Raw genomic sequence first — 18,355 nt, forward strand, 5'->3', positions numbered from 1 at the left:
GAATAGCTGAGATGATTGTACTGGTTATTTACCAGTAGGGGTCTCCGGTATACCTCTTTTGCAATGCCCAAACCTTATTTTACTGGACAATACGAATCCTAAAACGACAACCTTGTCTTTTTTTAAATATGACGTTAAAGAGGGAGTTGTCTTTTAAAAGTGGGCATGGTTTATAATGTTCTGTAGCCCACCTCCCCTTTATATTCCCTTTTTTTAATTTGAAAAAACCTTGGAGCCCAGCAATAAGGGATTTTTTTGATGTTGTGATGTCATTTCTATAGGAAGCGCAAAAAAATGGCAGGCAGTTTGTGTGAACAATACCTGTTTTGCCCATTGCAGCTGACATTTCCAGGGGTTTGTGCAACCGTAATGATTAGAAGATAACAACAGGTGGCAGTGTTGTATTATCTCCCAATATACTGTGTATATCAAACCATCAGCCATAACTAGATATACAATATTTGTAATCTACATTTTACAGCCTTTGGGTTGCAAGCACTTAATAACAGTATCCTAAATTCCTAGGATAGACTCCACCTGGTGTTAGGATTCTAGGTGCTTACTATCTGCAGCAAGAATGGTGGCTTTCTTGTGCATAAAGTCTATGTTGTTTAAGTATGCATAGCAGATGCATGAATCGTGTGGAATGCATGTATGGGCTTAAAGTGTCTATGAGATACACAAGCCATGAATAACTTATAAAATATTTCCATATACAGGAAATATTATCCAGAATGCTCGGGACCTGGGCTTTTTTTGGATAAAGGGCCTTTCTGTAATTTGGATCTCCATACCTTAAGTCTACTAGAAAATCATGTAAACATTAAATAAACCCAACAGGCTGGTTTTGCCTCCAATAAGGATTAATTAGACTGTATCTTAGTTGGGATCAAGTACAAGCTAATGTTTTATTATTTAGGGAGGCACCGGATCCACTATTTTGGATTCGGCCGAACCCCCAAATCCTTTGCGAAAGATTCCGCCAAATACCGAATCTTTTGGTATTTGCCCGAAAGATTCGGTATGCAAATTATGGGTGGGGAGGGGAAAACATTTTTTACTTCATATTTTGTGACAAAAAAATCACGATTTCCCTCCCACCCCTGATTTGCATATGCAAATAAGGGTTCGTATTCAGTTTGGCTGGCAGAAGGATTTGACGGAATCCTGCTGATAAAGGCCGAATCCTGGATTCAGTGCATCCCTATTATTATTACAGAGAAAAAGGAAATCATTTTCAAAAATGTGGATTATTTGGATAGAATGAGCACTTTTGCCATTTTGAATCATTTTGCGTTCTGTTGTGTGTTCATGGTGTTGGCAGTTTTACACTGCTAATATGTATTTTCTGTATATCAGCTTTTCTCATTTAATGGTTGTTTTATATTGAAGACAGAAGCCCCACTGCATAGGGACCCATTTTTGATTCCCAAGCACATAGGCTAAGAATCCCTTCTTTATATGGTCAAGTGATTGAGACATCTAATATTTTTATTATTTACACTATTCCGTATGTATTTATGGTACTTTTAGGGCATGTACACCTTTATTTTATTATTGAGCATGTGGCTGTTATATATATTAAATACTACAGTGCATAGGGTGTTATGTATTGGTGACAGGGACCCTTTCCAACACTGATATTTGCCAGACACTGATAAGCTGATATTATATATTTTTGGAGCTATTGGGATACATGCATGTCGTACTCCTTTAAAGGTGTAATCGGTGATTGACTTTTGGAAGAGGGGGGGAGTGATTATCACAAGTGTCTCTGGGGGCAGTGCAGACCCCCAAGCCTTCTTTGGTAGGAAGCCTTTCCCTTATCTCCCTGAGATGAGAGTTTACTCTATATTTACTGGGATTGAGAGGCTATTTTTACCAGAATGGTGGAGGCTTCAAGGTTGTGGATTAAAATACCAGAATTTAAATGTAGACTTATACTCATTGCCTTATTTGTGTAGATGGACCAGATACCCTACTGCAGCTTATAAAAGACAGTGTGTGTGTGTCAAGTGGGCATAGAATATATAGTGAATAAAGTTCCCCCTCTTGTAAAATATAATGATATTATAAGTTACCGAGGAGTTCCATGACCATATAAAAACACGAGGCCAAAGGCCAAGGTCATGGAACACTGAGTTGACGTTATATCACTCCGATTATAACCGATGACATCATCAAACATATAATTGACAGTATATTCATAGCTCTTGACCTTCCCATAGAACTTCCCTGAGAAAGATCACTTTTATGTGATCGAAACGTTGGACTTTCTATTGTTTTTCTATTAAAATCGGTTACTCTAAATGAGCCTGTTAAGTGCTATTTTGTACACAGTTTACCTGCACCCAGCCATGATGTGTTTTTGGTGAGTGCTTCTCCATGTTCCATATATATATATATATATATATATATATATATCTATATATATATATATATATATATATATATATATATATATATATATGTCCTAATTCATATACAATTTAAATAAATATTGGTAAAACTGGTCAACCTGGGGGCCTGAAAAATAATCTGCTGTGGGGCCCAGTAATATCTAGTTCCGCCACTGTATATATATATATATATTTAGTAAGTCAAAGAGGGCCCCAGATTTTTACAGTACATGGTCCTAGACAGCCAAAGTGGTTTTCTGACCAAGATATTATCAGGAATAGGAAGAATGAGGCCCATTTATTTCACGCCTTCCAATGAATAAACTGGAATAAACTCGGTGTGGCATTCTGTAATGATGTTATGGATGGATCAAGAATAAAAGCTGCTCCTACATAGAAAGATCAGCTCATTTGTCCAGGCTGAGAAATAAGCTGCTCTTGGCTGATCTGCAGAACGAAGTTATGGGCCAAATCGGAACTATACAAATAACACGTTGAGCCCATGTAGGGTTTTAAACTGCATACTGAGTCGTTTGAGACGTTTATATTAAATAAAATCAGTTGTTCTCAAACACTATAAGGGCAGGGCACACGAGCAGATTCAGAGAGATTTAGTTGCATGTCGACTAATTGCCTCTTCTGCGGGGCGACAATCTCCCCGAACTGCCTTGCGCTTGCCATAATGAGAAAACGGCAGCAACAATGCACTCGCAGCGCTTCGATTTCCGAAGTTGCCTCGAGGAAACTTCGGGCGACTTCGGCAATCGAAGCGCCGCAAGTGCATTGGCGCTGGAGTTTTCTCATTATGGCAGACGGAAGACAGTTCTGGGAGATTGTCGCCCCGCAGAAAAGCCGATTAGTCGCCAGGCGACTAAATTTCCCATAATCTGCCTGTGTGCCTATGCCCTAAAACAGGGATCCCCAACCTTTTGAACCCATGAGCAACATTCAGAAGTAAAAGGAGTTGGGGAGCAACACTAGCATGAAAAAAGTTCCTGGAGCGCCAAATAAGGGCTGTGATTGGCCATTTAGTAGCCCCTATGTGGATTGTCAACCTACATTGAGGTTCTGTTTGGCAGTACATCTGGTTTTTATGCAGCCAAAATGTGCATCCAAGCCTGGAATTCAAAAGTAAACACCTGCTATGTGGCCACTGGGAGCAACATCCAAGGGGTTGGAGAGCAACATGTTACTCACGAGCTACTGGTTGGTGATCACTGCCCTAAAGGCTAATTTACAAACATTCAGAAGAATTTTTTTTTTTGCATCTTGACATTTTTACAAGCTTTTGCTACAAAAAACACTTTTTAATGAAACCTAAAAAGAGCTTCAAATTTAGAACACAAGAAATGTAACTTTTCCTTGGTAAAATTTATTTGGTGAAAAGTCAGTGGGAGAAAAAAAAATATCCCAAATAATTTACAAGCGAACAGGGCATTTCTGAAGAGCACAGCTTCATCTTTTAGGTGTATCTTCCTTTTAGGGATGCCTAGAATTCAGACTCTGGAGGACAGCCGAAGGGAGGATCAGGAATTGGTCACGTTCTGTTAAAAAATAAAAACAATTACTATTAGTGGTGTAGAGATTCATTTTAGATACTATGTCATCAGTAATAGCTTGCAGCTAAAATGACTTAGCACCATTGTAACTCTGATTTATAAGAATTGTCAATACAGGTATGGAATCCATTATCTAGAAAGTTCCAAATTACGGAAAGGCCATCTACCACAGACTCCATTTTATCAAAACAATCCAAATTTTTAAAAATTATTTTCTTTTTACTCTATAATAATAATAATAATAATAAAACAGTAGCTTGTACTTGATCCCACCTAAGATATAATTAATCCTTATTGAAAGCAGAACCAGCCCATTGGGTTTATTTAATGTTTTCATGATTTTCTAGTAGATTTAAGGTATGAAGATACTTATTACAGAAAGATCGGTTATCTGGAAAGCCCCAGGTCCTGACATTCTGGATAATAGGTCCCATATCTATACATGTTTGTGAAACTAGACATCTTCTGACCTTCAGGGATCTGAAAATGACTTTGCAATGGGACTCAGAGACATACCCAGCTAATCCAGTATTACATATAAATATCTCATAGAAAACAGCCTACTCCTTCAATGGGGCTTCCAACCCATGGAAAGGATTCTTGGACATTCATGAAGCTCAAAGCCAAAGGCCTCGCCTCAATATCACATGCAGTATAATCCATCTTTGCCCTCACATAACCATTGAAAAGGATAAAGTTTGACCTGTCCAACTGATTGACCGATTTACTGATCCACCAGTGCTCCTACAACATCGAGAAAGCATTTATTAATGGAACTCCTGATCATAGGGCTAAAACCAAAGCAGATTCAAACACTGCTGTTCAAATGTTGCTGAAGTACAGCCCCTACCAACTTCACATTGCAAGGGATAAAGAGTGCTGGGAGCTGTAGTCCTTTAACATCAGGGTTTGACCAACACTGCATATAACTTAAATAAATGCTAAGAAATAAGAACTGTCTAATGGGAATTCTTACCACCATGGATACATGCAATGCACAGTTCTATGATCCTGTGACTGGTTGTCTATCTTAAAATCTGTGGTTCTGACCATATATTTATTGTTTCCAGATTCGGTGTTGTCCGGCAACACTTGGCACAGCAAAGGGGCTATAGAAAATGCCAAAAGGGATAGACTTACCATGGGCTTTATTCAGACATTATGTGCTTGATGAAGGCTGCAAAGAATGGAAAAATAGTATTAAGTCAGTAATTGTAAGCATAACTGCTTTATAACCCCGCTTTATTGTACAGAAGATGAAAAACGCTGAAGGTCCACATGCTAGAGACCTGTATGGATCTCTGTAACTTGAAATCCATGTCTGCAGAGGACGATCTACCCTGTAGAAATGGGTCAATGGGTTATAACAAGTACACCCAGAAAAGGTCATGCTGGCAGATGAATTAGAAAGAGTTGGATATATAAGATTATGTAGTCTACAGAATCGTGGCTACTTCTTGGAAATCCTGTGGAGAATACATTGAGGCATGTCTTTTGCCTTCATCAGGAAAGGAAAACTATTGTGTGGGAATCTGGAGTGTGAAGCAAAAGGCAAGGTTGGAGTCTAGTGAAATTTCTCAATGAGCATGGAGAGAAGATGCGAGAATCATACCTTCGTAGTTGATGCATCCATTAGCATCTTCCTGTCCAGCCATCAGCTGTTCTACCTCGTTCTCTTGCAGTTTCTCACCTGCATGGGAGGTAAACCTATTACTGCCTTTGTGAGAAATGGATACAAATCTGCACCAAATCAGGAGGACATGACAAAGAGATCAGCTTCTAAGCCTGGTTCTAATCAAGCCTAATGAGCAAAGATATTTTCAGAATAACAAAACCATTCCATTCTGAGCTGACCTTCTTCTGGCTAAGTCTTACCCAGGGTGGCAAGCACATGGCGCAGCTCAGCGCCCATAACAGTGCCGTTACTTTCTTTATCAAAGACACGTAGCCCTTCTACGAAGTCCTCATATGAACCCTGGTCCTTGTTTTTAGAGATGTGCTGGAGCATCGGTAGGAAAGTCTCAAAGTCCAAGAGTTTGGTGTTCATTTCTGCCAGGAAATAAATTCAGATTAGAATAGATTTTCATCCTAGGGATATAAGAGGCTTCAGCACAAAGAAGACAAATCATGCGAGGGGACATGATTACACTTTACAAGTACATTAGAGGACATTATAGACAAATAGCAGGGGACCTTTTTACCCATAGAGAGGATCACCGTACCAGAGGCCTCCCCTTTAGACTAGAGGAACAGAACTTTCATTTGAAGCAACGTAGGGGGTTCTTCACAGTGAGGACAGTGAGGTTGTGGAATGCACTGCCGGGTGATGTTGTGATGGCTGATTCAGTTAATGCCTTTAAGAATGGCTTGGATGATTTTTTGGACAGACATAATATGAAAGGCTATTGTGATACTAAACTCTATAGTTAGTATAGATATGGGTATATAGAATTTATGTGAAAGTAGGGAGGGGTGTGTGTATGGATATTGGGTTTCATTTGGAGGGGTTGAACTTGATGGACTTTGTTAACTATGTAAATCATGTTCAAGGCTTTATTGAAAGATGTGAAAATATCCAAAATTCTATAGGTCTTGCAAGGGTTGTTGATTACTGGCAGAAAAACATTTCCTGTCCCAGAAGTGTTAACCTTAAAACTGAATCTCTAGCAGAGATCTTCTGGAGTTGTAAAGGACTGGCACACTTCACATCATAGACTGCTGTAATATCATTCTACTAATAACCTGACTGGATGCCCATGGCTGCAGGAATTCCAGTATCCAGTCCAAAGCCTGGAATCCAGACTTCTACCGGTGATCTCATAAGATCCAAAGGCCCTAGGGCTTTTCTGTGCCCTGTCATGGACACCATTCATGGATAACAACAGGCATAGCCCAGCTTAGTGGAAATGTCAGCCCTCCCCAGCTCAGCGTCAAGAACAAGAAGCTTTCCCTTCTATATCTGAACCTACATAGCCAGAGATTCCACCGCTGAATGCTTTGTCTCTCTTGTTCTTATCTCCCAGAGAAGAGTAATCCAGGCCTCTCCTGTCTCTCTAATACCGAGAAGTTCATCCCTCCCCTCGCTTCTGAATATAGGTTGACTGGTCCCCAAAAATAGCAGTGGTGAGATTACAATAATTCTGAGTTAGCTGCAGCCATAAGCTCTCCCCCTTTTTATATTGCATAGACCAAGAGAAGGGGCTTAGATTGTCTCTCTTAAATTGTGCTGCGACACCAGGTGTGGAGGGCTTTGCATTTTTATCACATGGAAGGCATGCTGGGATAAGCCAGAAAATCCTCACGCTCAGATAACTTTCGTAAAGGAGGATATTAATACCCAGGATTGTCTGCTAATTGGGTCTGCTTATTGTCTGCTTTTCATCCGTTCTGTAGTTATTGGTTGGCCTTGCAGGGGGTGCTGGGAAAGGTATTAAGCAGGGAGACATAGTGCAGCAATTATCTAGCAATGTGGTTGCCACACTGTTTTGCCTTTATGTTCCAAGGCCTCATTTACAAATAGTGGAGTAAGATGCAAAGTGCAAAAAAAAACACCCGTTTTTTTTTTTGCACATTACCCCTCGCCCTAATGCAGTTTGCTGCTTAGGACCTTAGGTAATGAGGCACGACTCCTTAAACTCCCAAATCTGGGATGTAGAGAAAATTTTTTGTATTCAGCTGAATACCAAATCCTCCACCAAGTCTGAATGAATGAGACCGTACTTTCAAATTTAATTCAGTCCATTTCTCCCCATCCAAATTCTGCATATTGTGCTGGGATTCAATTTGGAACCAAATCCTGGATGCAGTTTAGGTATAAGATACCTTATACTTTAATATGTGACCTCTCAATGATGATATTGTATCCAAATATCTGTACAGGTTTAGGATCAATTACCCAGTAACCCACAATAACGGCTGTCTCCCATAGACTCTATTTTAATCAAATTATTCAAAAATTTAAAGCATATTTGCTTTTTTTCTCAGTAATAATAAAACAGTAGCTTGTACTTTATTCCAACTATATAATTAATCTTAATTGGAGGCAAAACAATCCATTGGGTTTTAATGTTAAAATTTAATTTTAATACATTTAGGGGTTTATTTACTTAACCTTTGAATTTATCTGGTCAGACCTTTTGGGGCAAATACTCGAATTTTTCATTAAAAAAAAACCCTCAAATATTTTGAGATTTATTATACCCCGATGCTACAAAAAGCCCAAATCCAAAAATCCACCATCTCAGACATGTTCTTTATATGTCAATCGGAGAGGCACCTATCTCAATTTGAAGTTTTCGTAGTCTATGCTGGCTTTAGCCTGAAAATCAGGGGTGTAACTACAGAGGAAGCAGACCCTGCAGCTGCAGGGGGCCAAGGAGGTATAAGGGGCCCCACAGTGCCCGAATTCATATACAGTTTCAATGAATATTGGTAAAACAGGTCAACCTCTAGACATTTTGGAAGCCAGAAAAATAATTTGCTATGGGCCCAGTAATATATAGATACACCACTGCCGAAAATGCAACTTTTTTAGGCAAAAACTCGAAAAGAACGAGCGATTCGGGAAAAAAGTCAGAAAAATCAGATTTATTTGGGTTATTAATTAAAATTTTAGTAAATAACCCCCTTAAAGTGTGGAGATCTGAATTGTGTAAAGATTCCTTATCTGGAAAACCCTGAGCATTCTGGATAACAGGTCTGATACCCATATTAGCTTCCCTCCAGCACCGGCCCCCTCTCTCTTACCTTCTGGCTTGGGTCTCCCCAGAACCTTCAGCACCTCTGCGTTGGTGGGATTTTGCCCTAAAGCTCTCAGCACATCCCCACACTGGCCGTATGTGATTTTCATCTCTCCTTTTGGGGTGCGGTCAAACAGCTGGAAAGCCTCTTTGAATTCTGTGGGCACAAATATTCTTGCTGACATTTTCTTTTCATATTTTAGCAAAATAGCAACACCCCTGAAACACTGTGTGACAAGATCAAGGCATATCTATATATATATATATTCTTTTTTTATGGAGTTGTTCACTTTTAAATTAACTTTGTAGAAATTGATATTCTGAGACATTGGTTTTTATTTTGTGTTATTTGTGCTTTTCAAGTAATTTTGCATTTTTTTCAGCAGCTCTTTAGTTTTCGATTTCAGCAATCTGGTTGCTAGGGTCCAAATTACCTTAGCAACCATGCATTGATTTAAATAAGAGCCTGAAATATAAATAGGCGAAGGCCTGAATAGAAAGATGAGCAATACAATGTAGCAATAGAATTATCTGTAGCCTTACAGAGCATTTGCTTTTAGTTGGGGTCAGTGACCCTCATTTGAAAGCTGGAAAGAGTTAGAAGTAAAAGGCAAATAATTTAAAAACTATAAAAAAAGTTGCTTAGAATTAGCCGTTCTATAACATACTAGAAGTTAACTTAAAGGTAAACCACCTCTTTAATATATATATATATATATATATATATATATATATATATATATATATATATATATATATAGATAGATAGTATGCTGAATGGGAACAATACATATATCACATTTCTATGGGGCAGGGAACTGCTTTTTCTTGTGTCTTTTATGATGTGTATATTTATTGCTGTATTTGTCCCCCCTGTAGTACAATACTATACAGTGTATGATTGAATAGGCACAACAAACACAAAGAGTGCACATAAACACTTTCACAATCACAGTGACAAATGAAATATGGCTTAACAGCTGAGAGGTTTCCCCTGTCAGAGCAATGAGGCACTCTAGGTGTTAGATTACTGTACAACCCATCAGAGATGTAAAGGGATTATTATAGTTTAGTCCAAGCTCATTCCAGGGGCACATGTCGTTCATTCCAGTCTCCGTAATTAAGAGCCATTGTTCTGCGAGTCTAATCTTCTATCCTTTCCATCCTCTCCATCTAGCTTTATATTTCTCTATATTAGCTAAACTCTATTTCCTTTGAATAGAATCTGCTTGTTTCAGGTGTAATTAATATTTTTTCCTTTAGGAGTGGTTGCCTGTGGACAAGTAATTGTTGCTGCCAGATTGCTCAGGTCTTTGGCACAACAGCAAGTTAGTAAAGGACGGTTACAGAAATGTTGCCCATGGTCATATATAATGCTGAGTTGGAAATATATATACACAATTGTCCTCCCTGCACTAGTAATAATACGCTTCCTCGCCCCATTTCGGGCACAGAAGAAGGGGGTTAACCTCACCAAAAAGGTCCAGAAGTGACCCTTTATCCCCCTTTCTTTTTCAGTGTTATCTTGTTAACCTTAAAGCCTCTCATTTTTGGTTTAAGGGTGGTGGTACTTGGGGATATTAGTCGCCTGCAGCAAATCTGCGCTACTGCAGGCGACTAATATCCCTGTGTACCACCACCCTTAAACCAAAAATTAGAGGCTTTAAAGTCAACAAGATAACAATAAAAAAGAAAAGCGAAGATTTGCTGCAATTTCCCTGTGTGCCACCACCCGAAGGCAACACAAAGAGCATTACAAAAGAAGGCTTTCACTCCCATTGGAGTAGCTGCTATTGTACCAGCTCTCTCCTAAAGGTGGCCATACACGGGCAGATAAAGCTGCCGATATTGGTCGTTTGGACCGATTTGACAGCTTATCTGCCCGTGTATGGGGGCTTCCGACGGGTCATCCCGATCGATATCTGGCCACGATATCGATCGGGAAGGCGCTTGGCGCATCGTAATTCGATCGTTCGGCCATACGGCTCGAATTACCCCCGATATAGCCATGCTGTTATTGGCATATCGGGGAAAGATCCGCTCGTTTGGCGATGTCGCCAAACGAGCGGATCTTTAAGTCTATGGCCACCTTTAAGGTAGGACTCCATGGGCGATTTCGGTGCGATCCAACACTATGTGCAAAAACGCAGGCATCAAGTCGGATGCAACGAAAATAAGGTAAGAGAGGGAAATGTCGGATCGCGTCGCAGAGTTCATCCATCCGATGCGACACGACTGTCGGATGCAGACACAGCATGCAACGTCTGAATCCAACAGTCGCGTTGCGTCGGACGAACGGTGCGACATGATCCGACATTGCTATTGCTTATTGTATTTTTGTGCAGCGCGTCTGATCGTGCCAAAATCACCCGTGGAGTCCTACCCTTAGTGATGCCCTGATGGGTGCACCCTGGGTAACTACCGATTACAGTTTTCATCTCCTAAATCCAAAAAAAAGTCATAAAAATTAAGCTTATTACTCAGAGAAACAGATTTACCTTCAATTTGATCAGCAGCGAACTCAACCTGAGGAAGGAAAAAATATGATTTATTTGTTGATTATTTCGAGCAAATCTGGGCAAATAGGCTTAAAGCAGCAACCGTGCTGCCCTAACTTGTTCTCCAGCATAAATATACAGTATATATAATATATATTATGGATTATATGTGGATTATTAAAAGGCAAGGTGTTTGCAGATAATAACTTTCACTTCTGAGCATGTTCTGTATCCCTACATAAATCTGAAGCTGTGCTTTTGAATGGAACAGTTAGTGTAAATGGCTCTAATTTAATTGGAGTCAGGCGATGACAAGGCTGACCTGCCCACGGGAAGCATTCACTTGTATATGTGATGATAAGCTACACAGTTGATGGGAACCCATAAAATAAAATACCCCAGGCTTCCAGCTAGACGGCCCTCTTTTGGATAAGGGTGCTAGCAGGTATTGTAATATGATGTAGCTGAGGATAAATGGCTACTAAAGAAAAAAGTATGGCTCTCTTAGTCTCTGATATAACAGAGGATTATTTTACTCTGTATGTGTTAAAGGGGTGATTCAGCTTTTAGTATGTTATAGAATGGCCAATTCTAAGCAACTTTTCTATTGGTTTTCATTATTTATTGTTTATAGCTTTTGAATTATTTGCCTTTTTCTTCAGACACACGAGACGGCAGCTTATTGGCCTGTGTGGGGCCATCCAACGGGCTTCCCCGATCGATATCTGGCCGAAAGTCGGGCAGATCTTGATCGGGCAGGTTAAAAAATCCCGCATCTGTGCATCTATGCGGTTCTGCAATCCGACCGCCGTATCTGATCCATTATGATAGGGCCCAACGATTGGATCAGCCCAATATCGCCCACTTCAATGTGGCCATATCGTGGAGCGATCCGCTCAGATGGCGATCTCTACGTCTATGGCCACCTTAAGGCTACAAATGTAATGTTATTGCTACTTTCTCTTACTCATCTTTCTATTCAGGCTTCTCCTATTCATATTCCAGCCTCTTATTCAAATCAATGCATGGTTGCTAGGGGAATTTGGATCCTAGCGACCTGATTGCTGAAATTGCAAACTGCTGCTGAATAAAAAGCAAAATAACTCAAAAAAACGCAAATAATAAAAAATGAAAACCAATTGCAAATGGTCTCATCATACTAATAGTTATCACAAAGGTGAGAAAACTCTTTAGGGTAAGGCCACACTAAGCGATAGCGCGGCGATTTGACTCGCCGCGACTATTCGCCGCGACTTTTAATCCTCAATCGCTGGCGAAACTTTAGCGCTGGCGTCTATGGGGAATCGCTGCGTAAAAACACACGCGGCGATCTTTTTCTATTGTCGCTCGAAATCGCCTCGCTAGGCGATTTCGAGCGACAATAGAAAAAAGATCGCCGCGTGTGTTTTTACACTGGCGATTTTGCGCGATTTCCCATAGACGCCAGCGCCAAAGTTTCGCCAGCGATTGAGGATTAAAAGTCGCGGCGAATAGTCGCGGCGAGTCAAATCGCCACGCTATCGCTTAGTGTGGCCTTACCCTTAAAGCACAGTGCCAGCATCCTTTGCAACCGAGCCCCAGCCTATGTAACTGATTAAAGCCTTGGGCCTTAGATTTAGCCAGTGGGCTAGTTTGAAAGCTCTGTCAGACAAAAATTCACCGTATTTAAACGTATATAAGCCTTGCTCTGTAGCAAAAATTGCTTTAGGTTTTTGAAGAATCCTGATTTTGCTACATTGTTTTAGGAGTCAGAACCAGCAGTACAGAGAATATAACAAAGAGGCAAATGACCTGAAACAATTTAGGTGTGGAGATGCCATGGGATTAATTAGGAGAGTGAGTGAAGTGAGGGAGCATAGGGAAATGTCAGGGTAATTGCACAGCTATATATAATAATGAGTCTGTACAATAACAAGTGGAGAACAAATGGAGCTCAGTTATAAAGATGTGAAGATTAATACTCACAGTGACACTCTTTGGGTCAAATGCTTTTTCCTTTGGGGGCTCTGGTGCTGCAGGTGGAGGGGCTGCGGCGGGTTTGGGTGCCTCCTTTTTGGGTTCTGGCTTTTTGGGGGGCATGATGTTCAGGACGGAAGTTGCTGCTGATTCCTGGAGAGATGTCAGGTGAAGATGCAGAATGAATGACAGAGCCAGCGTAGTCTCTCGGGCTCTTATATTCAGGGAGTGGGAACTGCAGGACCATAAAAGGAGAAGCCAGGTCTGTCCCACTAGGGACTTATCCATTGTTATCAGGACCCGTCTCTTCTAAGGGGGGATGAGAAGGGACACAAAAACGTGGAATGCAATGTAACATCTCCATTCATACAAGAAAGCATTTAACACTTTCTTTAAAACCATGTGTTAACTTAAGGCACGTACTAACAAGCTGATGGGGAATACTGGGAGTTGTAGTAGAAAAACAGCTGGCGGTCCCTGATTAACACTACCAGTACCCCCTTCTTCCCTATATTTTATTAACCAGTAGCTGTGATTTGCCATTTTTTAGGTGTGTTTTTTCAGATAGTTCTCCAGAAATAAAGACTTTTTTCAATTACTTTCCAATTTTTATTTTCTACTGGTTTTCCAAAATCTAAGTTGAATGTCCCTGTCTCTGGCGTTTGAGTCTGGCAGCTCAGGAATTCAGGTGCAGATTCTGCGCTGTTACAAATTTGGAGGCCCATTTATCAAAGGTCGAATTTCGAATTAATTCAATATTCAATCCAACCCGAAAATTGCAGTCGTATTTCAATCGTCTTCGAATCGTACGAATCGAGTTTTCTTCTCTGAAAATAAAACTTGAATGCAGGAAGGCTATTAACATCTCCAAATGGCTCAATGGACCTCTGCCATTGACTTCTACCTGAACTCGGCAGGTTTTAGGTGGCGAATATTCGAATTAGGACTGTACCCATGGTCTCGGTGTGTTAAATCTCACATTCAAATCTACATTTGAATAGGGGGAATAAAATTCAGATGTATGAATTTTTACACCAAAAAAAAATGCAAAAATTCGAATTTACTATTCGACCCTTAATAAATCTGCCCCTGCCATCTCTGGAGTATTAGTAAATATTGTATCAGTTCTAACAGCTGCCTTTAATGAAACTCAGGGATTCTGCTCAGCAGGGACAAAGATAAGAAATGGATCAACTGATGTATCAATTTAGAACAGTGAGTCGGCGACCCCCATCCCCAGAGCTGCTTTAAAAGGAGGAAGATTAGACTTACATTTCAATATTAGCTGAACTGAAAAAAGTGTTGGAAGGTGAACAACTCTTTAAAGGAGAACTAAAGCTTAACTAAAGGAGTAGCTAGAAATGTTGTACATTATGTTTTGTGCTTCTGTACCAGCTAGGGTTGCCACCTTTTCTGAAATAAAATACCGGCCTTCCATTTATCTTTTTTCCCTATTAATAACATTGGGATCAACCATCATTTTTACCGGCCAGGCCGGTAAAATACTGGTCAGGTGGCAACCTTACGGCAACCTTAGTACCAGCCCAAGGCAACCGCAGCCCTTTAGCAGTAAAGATCTGTGTCTCCAAAGATGCCCCAGTAGCTCCCCATCTTCTTTTCTGCTGATTCACTGCACATGCTCTGTGCTGCTGTCACTTACTGAGCTTAGGGACCCACTCACAATATACAGTACACATAGAATAGAAATGTCACAATATAAGGCTGATTAGTAATTAATACACATAATTACTACATGGCAGCACAGAAACCAGTGCAATTAGCATCAGAATTGAATAATCAGCAAACCTGTAGCATCAGCTTATATTACAGCCAGGGAAGCTCATTTTCTGCTGGATAATTAGTGACGAGCCCTAAGCTTAGCTTCTCAACAGCCAATCAGAGCCCACTGAGCATGTGAGTGTCACAGACACTTTCCAAGATGGTGACCCCCTGTGACAAGTTTGAAGTCCTGGATCATTGCTGCTATTGACAAGCTGAAACGTTAGCCTCGTGCAATAAGTTCACTATATAAAATATGACATTTTTAGCCATGTTAATTTTTAGGCTTTAGATCTCCTTTTAATCAGAGACTGAACAATGCAGTTAATAGTCCAATGCTATTAATTAACCCCCGCACTCCTGTGTACAAGGCAGACATCACTCAGCCTGGCATCAATCACTTTCACATTTACCCCCCCCCCATTAAATTGTCCAAGTCTTTCAACAGAAGGGTTAAATCCATATAAGGGGCTACTTGAGTGCATCTAATTGCCTTGCCCATAGATATGACTTCAGTCTCAGATAAAGCACATTCTTCAGATATAGGCTTCTAAACCCTTCTGGGATATAGGGAGAGGGGCAGACAGCTGGCAGCTCAGGGGGGCATTGTCCAAATCCCAAGGTCTGATCTGCACAACAGCTGCACCCACCGACCAGCATTGTGATATAAAAATAATAATGTGGCGGCATTAAAGAAACATGTGCCGGCAGCATCGGGGGGTGAGACGAGTAGGGACTCGGTGCTTTGGGAAGAGTAGGGGTTATTTGTGTGAAGGAGCGATGGCTATTATTAGAAGTGGGATATAATGCTTTGTTCCCATTAGTGCAACAATGTACAATGATAAGTTCTAGTGCCGAGACCTGCAGAGCGTCTGTACGTCTGTCCCTCAACTGACAAGAGACAGAGCAGCAGCCATCCCCTTATAGGAAAGTTCACCTTTGCATTATATCCTTTCTAATCAAATTTATTTCTTAATTTCTTTTTTAAATTGGCCTCTCTCCAAAGCCAAAATGACAAAAAAAAAGTAATTTGGTTTCTTCTACAGCGACCCAGGCACTCTGAAACTGTGGCTAGAATTTATTGTCAATATCATGTTTTCATTGTTTTTATCTTTATTTGCCATCCCCCCTCTATAATTAATTTTGTGCAGTATAGTAAAAATGGTGGGTTGTACTTAGATATGTACCGAATTTTGGATTCTGCCGAATCCTTCGTGAAAGATTTGGCCGAACCCTGAATCCTTTGCAAAAGATTCAGCCGAATACCGAACCAATCTAAAACCCTAATTTGCATATGCAAATCAGTGAGGGGCAAAGAGAGCTGCGTGCACAGGCTGTCTGCGGCGAAATGTCACATGATTTTAAGGATTTGGTCGACCAGGCACAAGGATTCGCCCGAATCTGGACAAATACTGAACCGAATTTTGGATTTGGTGCATACCTACTTGCACACAGTCCATGACAGCTGCAAAGAACCACTAGGACTTTTCAGAGCAGGCATCCCCATTCATTTATACTTTCCTTGCCTTTAAATCAGTGCCCAAGGCTCCCACTAGGGTTGGCACCTTTGCCGGTGGCTAAACGCGAACAATAGGGGCGTGGCAGATAGCATTGGGGGTGGAGCAGTGATCTTGGGGTGGGCATGATGACATCAGAGGCAGGCACAATGATGTCGTGGGGCTTTGATGCTGGGTCAGGGTTATTACATCACTTATATGCAAATTAGTCATGTGCGAGTTGTGCTTTTCTGTCTCATTTCTGTTTCTTTAATAACAATAAATTAATTAACTGCACTTGATAATAACTGAGGCATGTCAAGGGGAGTATCTTGGTATTTAATTGGTTTTCATTTGGCCAAATTATTGTTCGGTTTTCACTAGGGATGCACTGAATCCAGGATTTGGTTCGGGATTCGGCCTTTTTCAGCAGGATTCGGATTCCCACCCATAATTTGCATATGCAAATTAGGATTCAGATTCGGCCGAATCTTTCAAGAAGGATTCGGGGGTTTGGCCGAATCCAAAAAAGTGGATTCGGTGCATCCCTAATTTTCACAAGGCAGATCACTCCAGCTCACCCTTTCAGGATCTTAAGCTGCCAGTTCAGACTTCAGAGTTGGCAACTTACCTGCTCATATTGGCTTTTCCCCAACAGCCTTTACAATAGATATCTGGCCAAAAATTGTCTCGATATCTATTGGGTAGGTTTGAAAATCCAGTCTGCAGGCCCCGCATTAGTGTGTTGAAGGGGTCCTTAAACTGATCTGATTAGCCCAACGAGGCTACCTATTTTCTGGACCAAATTGGGTTGGTCAGATTGTTTGGCCTGCTCCCCATTGAGTGACCTTGCCAAAGAAGCAGATATTAAAGTGTAGGGGCAGCTTTAGTATAAGCCATGGCCAGCAAGAGGGAAGAGTATTATCCAGTAATACTCTAGGCAGCTGCATTTTCTGCCTACCCCTAGTTCTGCTTTAAAGGGATGGTTCACCCTTAAGTTAACTTTTAGTATGTTATAGAATTCTAAGCAACATTCCTTCATTATTTATTTTTTATAGTTTTTGCCTTTTTCTTCTGACTCTTTGCAGCTTTCAAATGGTCGTCGCTGACTGCCTCTTAAAAGCAAATGCTCTGTAAGGCTATAAATGTATATTGCAAATTTGTATTACTCATCTTTTCAGGTCCACTTTTGTTTAAATTCCAGTTTCTTATTAGAATGCAAATTGAAGAGCTGCTAAATAACTCAAAAACCTTAAATAACAATAAATGAAGACCAATTGCAAATTGTCTCAGAATATTACTCTACGTCATACTAACAGTTACTGTATCTCAAAGGTGAACAATCTTTACAACTTGTGGTTTGGGTTCACTTTGGTATTTGACCCAATCACTGCACAAGAAAAAGATCTATAAAATAAAGCTTCTGTTTAGGGCAATAAAAGGGGAAATAGCCGAGCCAATAATGTGTTCTTGGATACAGAATGGACATCTACAGACAGACATGGTTGATAAGGGAATGCAGAAAGATGGTGTTTGGGTGGGGGTAATAAAAGAAGTATGTGACCCCCACGGAACTATGCCTCAGTTAGTCTGACCTTTCCTTAATTCAAGTAGGTGCTTCTGTCTTCTCCTTTCAGTAGTCACATCACACACTGTTCCATTCTCTCTCTCCTCGTTACCGGAATAGTTTCCTTTCTTATCTCTTGAACGTTCTTTTTTTCCACATCACAGTCACCAGAATCTGTGGTATATTGTGTATAGTAAGGCCAGACGGTGTCAGTTACACTGTATACATCCAACCTGCAGTGATCGGCTGTTCCGGACTGACCCCCTCCCAGCATCCCAAAACTGTCAGGTTGTAATATCAATAATTGGGTCTCGCACATAAGGACAACATTGAGAAGTGGTCCTTAGATTAGATGGTATGAG

At 40.6% G+C, this 18,355-nt stretch overlaps 1 protein-coding gene across 1 annotated transcript; it reads right to left on the bottom strand.

Moving 5' to 3' along the window:
- Positions 1–3,751: 3,751 nt before the first annotated feature.
- On the bottom strand, positions 3,752–13,330 carry myl4.L (myosin light chain 4 L homeolog). Its single transcript, NM_001085756.1, is given in 7 exon segments — positions 3,752–3,943; positions 5,099–5,135; positions 5,571–5,648; positions 5,834–6,007; positions 8,705–8,854; positions 11,196–11,223; positions 13,161–13,330. Coding segments are annotated over 6 exon segments (573 nt in total). The 5' UTR covers positions 13,275–13,330; the 3' UTR covers positions 3,752–3,943; positions 5,099–5,106.
- Positions 13,331–18,355: the final 5,025 nt, after the last annotated feature.

This window comes from Xenopus laevis, chromosome 9_10L (assembly GCF_017654675.1).
Source record: "Xenopus laevis strain J_2021 chromosome 9_10L, Xenopus_laevis_v10.1, whole genome shotgun sequence".
Taxonomy (NCBI): domain Eukaryota; kingdom Metazoa; phylum Chordata; class Amphibia; order Anura; family Pipidae; genus Xenopus; species Xenopus laevis.